At 43.3% G+C, this 7,896-nt stretch overlaps 1 protein-coding gene across 1 annotated transcript; it reads right to left on the bottom strand.

The window, feature by feature from the left end:
• Nucleotides 1–232: 232 nt before the first annotated feature.
• On the bottom strand, nucleotides 233–1,490 carry LOC148035908 (uncharacterized). Its single transcript, XM_087678863.1, has 4 exons — nucleotides 1,413–1,490; nucleotides 975–1,310; nucleotides 718–867; nucleotides 233–271 (listed from the first exon to the last, which is right to left on the bottom strand). The coding sequence occupies exons 1-4, from the start codon at nucleotides 1,488–1,490 to the stop codon at nucleotides 233–235; spliced, it is 603 nt and encodes a 200-aa protein (XP_087534989.1).
• Between the last annotated feature and the right edge of the window lie 6,406 nt (nucleotides 1,491–7,896).

Raw genomic sequence — 7,896 nt, 5'->3', positions numbered from 1 at the left:
TAACTTCCAACCATATGAATAAGCCAGAAAGCAATAATTTTGGAAGTGGGAAATAGGACAATAGCAACCACTACAACACAATGCCGCCATACACGCGTCCATTACACGCGAAAAGTTACGGGCGCGTGTATGGTCGTTTATACTTACAGCAATATCGGGCGCGTGTATACATGCATGTAACAGCGCGTGTATAATTGCATGTGTGGGCGCGTATATTTGCGCGTTAAGTCTGTCATAATACACGCTCTGTTACACGCGACACAGAGCCTAACTACAGAAATCCATTTCTTTTCAAAACAGAAAACCATTAAGTTTTAAAAATGTCATTGTGCATTGCAGTGTTTACAAACCATTACAAAATCCCACTACATGCACTTACAACAACGTAATATATTGAAAAATATATCTTCATATGGTTATTGAAAGACAAAGTATACAATAGAAATGTCATGAATTTGGAACAATACAGTGATGGATTGGTTAGGGTTCGATCTCATCTTCAATAAGATCCATCCTTGCCAAACGATCAACATCAATATCCATTTGATCAATTTGTAAGGCTACGATTAAATTTATTCTACTATCGCTATTTTGCCCATTGATAATGGTACCGATGCCTTGATCATTCTCATCATCATCACCATCATCCTCAATGGAAGGGTCATCCTCATGATCATGAGAAATGGCACGCTCATCCTCATTATCATGATCATCTACATTGGCATGTTCGACATCATCTTCTTTGCGGCTTGCCACATCCTCCATATGCTCCATATCAGTGAATGTATTATACATTACTTTGGAACGTGGTGCAATAGGGATGACATACCACCATTTACTGTCATGCACCATTGGCAGATAGATAACCTGCTCAAATACACATAATTCATTAATTAATTAGCATATCAAAAGTCAAGGGGTGCGCGAGCTTAGATATATATGTACATGAAACACATTTGTAAAAAAATGCATACCTGCTCACATTGTTGTGGCAATACGAGCCTATCTTTCTTTGTTTGCCAAAACTTTGTAGAGTCAATAGTTACATAGCCACTTGCATGGCGTTTTATCGTTGCGTTAGGCCCTTTTTCCACCACGTTCATTTGCCATTTGACATCCAAAACATACACAAAGAAGCGACAAAAGTCAAGTCTGTATATGTCTTGGATTGTGCCACAATAATCATCAATTTTTCCATTGGCTCCCTCAAAGCTACTAATGACACCGCAATCTTGTGTATTCCTCTTTTCATCTATTCTTTGTGTTCGAAAATGCTTGCCTTCACACCATATAGCATTGAACATAGTGCACTGGACCAAAATATAAGCAATATCTATGTAAGCAATTAATGTGAATAAATATGAAAAGCCAATCACTTACAAAGAATGCAAATTTACATTTGTTCTATGTACCTTTAACATGCATCCTCGTGCATACTCCCATTCTTCCGCTGTGATATGCAGCCCCTCATCTCTCTCTGCTCTCTCCATTTCCTCATGCAACCAATCAACATGAATATCATTCGGAAGTGTTGCTAGATGCTTAGGGTACGCCTTACGAGAGCCATGTTGCCTCCGAAAGAGAGCTCTGTCTGCTTGCCTTTTTGTCTTTGCATCCTCGTATCTTGTAACCCATCTGCTCATCACATCACTATTAAGGATGCAAGTGAAATTAAGATCATCAATCAATGTTCTCTCAATTACTTTGCTCTGTCCTTTTCCTTGAGGCACAATAGACGTCATCCTCAAGTCCTCTTCATTGCTCCATAGTCGCGGCAAAGAGCTATCCACCTGATCAAGAAATTCTGATATATATACAAGAGACTCTTGTATCAACCAACCCTCAGCCATGCTTCCTTTGGGCCTTGCACTTTGCCTCACAAAGTCTTTTAAGGTCTTCATGAAGCGCTCTAGGAAGAACATCCAACGGGCATGCACAGTGCCACATAAAGCAATTTCATCCACTAAATGCACAATGAGATGTAGTTGACTTGTGAGAATGGTTCGCGGAAAAGTCTCCTCTACCATACAAACCACCTCCACTGCCATAACACGCGCATCATCCAATGTGGCTGGATCAATTGCTTTGGAACTAACATATCTGAAAAATAAATGCACAGTACGTTATACCTCATGCACATTCATTTTGCAAGGTATAATGAAGGGTGATCTTACATGGGATTTACATACCTCACAAGCTCGCCCATCTTATAAATACATATTTTCAAACTCCTGTCTGCACAATGGTCGATGCTAGTAGGTAGTATGAACTGCGCACATAAGAGCACATGTATATTTGGGTTAGGGCATTACAAAATTTAATTTCAACCTACAATAATTGGAAAACACTTACTTGGAGCATCTTGTGCCAATCGTGGGACTTCAACCCATGTAGTTGCTCAACCCCTCTTTTCTTAGTGGTTGTAAACGCTCCCTTCAACGATCTCATGCATCCAGTGGGAGTATGCAAAGTGGTGATGGCTTGCTTTACCTGCTTCTCCTCCTTCTTTGATATAATCCAGGGAGCAGGCGGAAGACGAACGTGCCCACCCTCCTCTCATGGCCAAGCTTGACACATACGTCCTGCGACCTGCAAGTCCTCCCGTACGCTAACATTGTCTCTTTTACCAATAACATGTTCCCAAATACTAGATCCCACATTCTTGAAGATGTGTATGGGATCAAGAAGATGGTTGATCTTGAGATGGGTCCAATATGGTAGCCGGAAAAAAATGGAGTACCTACACAAGGGATTGCAGACTGTCATCTTTATTCCAACTTTAGAGACTACACAAAACAAGATTGAAAACAATGGAGATGTACCTGTTCATGCCATCTGGAGGAAGAACATTTGAAGACTCCCAAATACGCTTCCAATCTTTTGCACGAAGTGTCTGTGGATGAATGTTCCTCTTACTAGGAGCATATTTAGGGTGATCTGATGGGAGAAATCGATGTTGATTATCGAATATGGTCTTACACAAACCATCAGCATACTCATGTACCAATGAAGGGCCACATATAGGACATGCATGTTTACCCGATGTCCTCAAACCTGTTAAAATAAAAAAAAAGTTAGAATAATAAAGTCAATAGTTATAATTGATATAGCTAGTAGTATTAGAGTCGGGAGGTAGTTAGAATTCTTACCAGAACAATCGCTGTATCCTGGAAAGTCATGCATTTTCCACATCAACACTGCTTTTAAGTCGAAGTGTCGAGAGGAGGGAGGCCTACTAATGTCCACTACCGCAACACCTCTCCATAGTTCCTCCAACTCATCAATCAACGGTTCAAGATAAACATCCATATGCTTGACTTTATGTTTCCCTGGAATCAGAAGGGATAACATAAGATGTCCCTTCTTGATCGCCATTGATGGTGGAAGGTTGTAATTCACCAACACAACCGGCCACACGCTGCATGCGGTGCTCTTGAAACCAAACGGATTCACTCCATCCATACCTAGGCCAAGTCTCAAGTTTCTGGGCTCTGTTTTAAAGCTGGGCCACTCATCTTCAATATGCTTCCAAGCAGGAGTGTCTGCAGGAATTCTCCACATGCCATCATCCGATCGATGCGAGGAATGCCATGACATGAGCTCTGCTATGGATTTGCACTTGAACATGTGTTTGATGCGAGGAATTATAGGAAAGTGTCGCAAGACTTTACGAGGTACATCAAAACTCTTCACATCTGTTCTATACCTTGCTTCACCACAAGTGGGACACTGTCGAGCCTCCTTATGCGTCCCACGAAAGAGAATGCAATCATTGACGCATGCATGCATGCGATCATAATCCAATCCTCCAAGAGATGTCACATAGCGCCTCGCTTTGTCTCTTGAGGTGGGTAGTCTATTCCCCTTTGGAAGCATGTTTGATAATAGCCTGCATCCAATATCATCAATTAGCCCATAACCCTAAACCCTATACTGTAAACCAAAAACCACTAACTGAAATTTGCAAGTTACAATGCTTACTTCAATAATGCGTCAAGACTTGCATTGCTCCATCCATAAACTGTTTGTATATTGAGCAGTTCAAGTGAAGCACGTAAAATAGAGAATGTGCACCCTTCAAAAACCGGTGTCGATGAAGCGTTGTAGAGATGCTCTTGTTCCATATCATTGTCGTCCACACCTTTGCGAACATCCCTAAAAAGATTCCGCACCATGTCATCAAACACTTCCTCTTCCACATCTTCGTGGGGTGCAGGGCTATTGTCATCCCTTTCCCACTCATCTCCGACAACAGATCCCGAAGCTCCAGCATCATCTCGTCGACGCTTTGCATGCTCTCGCCGTGCGTATGGCACCATGTTAGGGTGTGGTACTGCATCCTGCTTCAATCACAGTATATATATTACAACGCGCTCCATTAATTTGCACACCATGAGTTATTTTAATACTTTCAATTCACATCTTCTCACCTCTAAACCTGTTTGAATCCATTCTCCATACATCGAGATGTGATTCAATGTAATTCGACGCGCTCGTACAATGCACCCTTGACATCGATTACACGTACACTTGATCCTTTGTGCATGCCACACGTCGCGATCACGATGACGCATTGTCTCATCCTCACTAGAACTGCTTGAAGAGGATGATGACATGCTATGTCCAAAATAACCAATACAGAAGTAGGATCAGTTTTTAGTGAAATCATACACATCCTATGCACAAAACAATGGATACACAAGAACAATTAGTTTTTAAAAAAAGTATAAACAGGCTCTGTGTCGCGTGTACAGGCGCGTCTACAATGTATTCTGCTGCGCTTTTACACGCGCTTTTACACGCGTGCTTTTCGCGTTTACCTACCGCGCGCGCCGCTTTCTTTATCTCAAAAGCCCTCTTTCAAAACACTTCTTCTTCTTCTTTCTGCGTCGCTTTCTTTCTTTCAAAAGCCCTCTTTCTCCCTCTTGGACTACCCAAAAGAAGCAAAGGGTGCAGACAACACAGAAAGGGAGAGAGAAGCAAGAATCAACGAACTCACTTTTCAAAGACTTTTCAAAGAGGTTGGTTGTCGTTTGTTTGTTTTGGCAAATCTGTCGCTTTCTTTCTTTCCACCCGTGCTATGTGTACTTGAAAGCGACAGAGGATAGAATTCACACACATTGTATATGTGCTTAACTATTTATTTCTTGACAAACGACATCTGTCAAGATAGAGGAAAGAGAGAAGAAGGAACCCTTGTGTATGTGTTTAGTCATTTCTCCCTTGATGGACAATGTCCGTCAAGATAGAGGAAAGAGTTTTTGTTTTTCATGAATTTCGTCACTAATTCGAAATGAACTTCTTCTTTTGGCTTATGATCTTCTACTAATTCGATGTTTGGTATTGTAAGAGATATGTTTATTTTCTAGAATGGTAGATATATGTTGTAGGTTATATATTGTAGGAGATATATTGAGGAGATATATTGTAGGAGATATGTTTATTTTTTATATGCATGTTTTTCTTGGTTCATTGAGGCGGAATTTCGACGCTTTGTAGATTCTTCATGGATCCAGGCTCTTCCTCCGATCCATGGGCATACGCCACTTGCATGATGGAGATGATAAACCATTTTGGGCACCATCCTAATCCAGTGGAGCTGACAGAGTATATGTATGCCCATCCTCCTCCTAGACTCCCAGGTCACACCGCGCCCCCAAGTACACAAGCCTCTCCACTGCCGTCTACGCCTGCGAGTCCGACGAGACGTACCCCTGCGCATACACGCTCACCGAGGAGACACACCCCTGCACGGACACACTCACGCACACCCTCCTCTGTACCGTCACGTGAGGGCTCACGGCCACCATCACGTGCTCCCTCACAGCCACAGTCACGTACACAGTCACGTGCAGCCACCCCTAGTCATGGCTACTCCCGCAGTACAGATGAGAGCCGACGCCGCAGTAGGGAGAGCGGGAGTGGAGGATTATGCGGCGGGTGCTTTGGTGGGGGGGGTAGTAGGGCACGCGGTGAGAGAGGGCATGGAGGGAGGCATGTACGAGGAGACAATGAGGAGTCGGAGGAGGCGAGAGAGGTGGAGGGAGAGATTTTCTACGATGTTACGGATAGGGGCGGGGTAGTCATGGATGCGAGAGGGAAAGAGGTGATGGAGTATATGCGGGGGGTAGTTTCAAACATGTATAGAAACTGTTTTGTAAAATTTAAAGATCAGGATAGCCGGTTAGTTAGGGAGGTCCTAGATAGTGTACATAGTCGGTACCCCAATCCCCCACGAGCGACATTCTCGGATGTATGGGGAAGGACGCGAATAAGGGAGATCTTAAGTAATAAAAGATCTCACCTTAAGAAACTCGCGTACGATGATGGGGTGAATGTAGGTGCGGGTGGCTATCCTTGTGAGAAACCTGCCACTGCCCACAAACGCGAGTGGAAGGAGGCAAAGAAGCGCGCAGAGGGAGGCGTGAAGAGCAGGCAGCATGTGGAGGCACGACGGATCCAGATGGAGACCATTGGATCGTCGCATTTCGGATCTGGCGGCGTCGAGTCGTGGGAGGCAGAGTTCGTAAGTAACTTGCCTCTTTATTTGATTGTTTGCCAAATTCATTGATTCTATGATTGTTTTGATCTTACAAACTATCTTGATTATGTTACAGCGACGGGTTATGGGGAGAGGGCCCACAGCCCACGAGACTGGGTATGCTCGCCGCAATGGCAGACGTGACACGTGGGCCATCTTCAGAAACGAGGGACGTATTACGGATGCGCAGTTTGACGCGGCCATGAGACCATACGGTCGACAGGTACTTGAAAACTCTAAATGAATGATTTCGGTTTATTTAATTGCATATATATGTATACTTACATACGGTATATTTCTTGAACAGGCACAAGCTACTGATGCTCCTGCCCCTGATGATCCAGCTGCCACTGCTGATGTTCGTGCCACTGCTCCTGGTGGAGGCGAGCACCACTCATCGGAACATACCGATGCGAGCTCCTCTGATCATGGAGAGAGCACAGGGTCCTCATCATCCTCTGATTAGCTTTCAGAATACTGTAGGATGTGGTTGTACAAAAATTTTTTGTAACTGAAGCCATGGGCTTTTTTGCACCTAGCTCCCTATTTGACTTTGTATATATTTGTTCCTAATTAAAGCCATGGGCTATTTTGACATATGGACTCCCTTGTACACAAATGTATCATGTATTGACAATGTATTGAATCGTGAGTCTTGAGTCGTGTATTAAGTTTTAGATAGTAATATTGAATCGTGTATTCATAGAGAGTGAGTCTTGAAATCTAAATCGCTCTTTTTTTATGGTGCAATGCACCAAAAAAAAATCCAGAGAGTGCCTTTGGGTGGCTGGATGCTGGAACAGCATTCAGGCACCCAAAAGCACTCTCTGGATTTTTTTTTCCCTCTGCGATCGCGTGTATAAGCGCGTGTCATCTGTCAAAATCGCGTATATTTGCGCGGATAGTCTGTTAGATTCGCGTGTAAATTTGCAGCAAAACTACGCAGAACGCGTGTATGGGGTCGTGTATTCGCGCGACTGGATGTCACTGTACACGCGCTTTTACACGCATGTCTCTGGCCGCGATGATACACGCGCTATTACACGGGCCCGACACTTTTTTTCCCAAGTCATTTTGTGCGGCTAGGAGCGCGGGTATGAGCCCGATCCCTTGTAGTGAACCCCACACAATTGATCATAGAGCAACCTTGAATTTGAAAGGGAAATGGAACAATATCAATCCAATGATGTTGCTTATAGAGCAATCTTGAATTTGAAAGGAAAGGCAATCTAACCATAAGAGTTTGACATTGGTATCTACTTCAAAGACTCAATAACCATGAAATTCTTCTAATCCAATGAAGGATTTGAGCCTACAGTCATTCTCAATTTATTGGTACTACATTTATAGTTCTT

The sequence above is a fragment of the Lygodium microphyllum genome, chromosome 5 (genome assembly GCF_053477565.2).
Source record: "Lygodium microphyllum isolate KBCC chromosome 5, Lygodium_microphyllum_v1.1.10, whole genome shotgun sequence".
NCBI lineage: Eukaryota > Viridiplantae > Streptophyta > Polypodiopsida > Schizaeales > Lygodiaceae > Lygodium > Lygodium microphyllum.
Note: the sequence above shows the minus strand (reverse complement) of the source record. Positions and strands in the feature narration are given on the sequence as shown.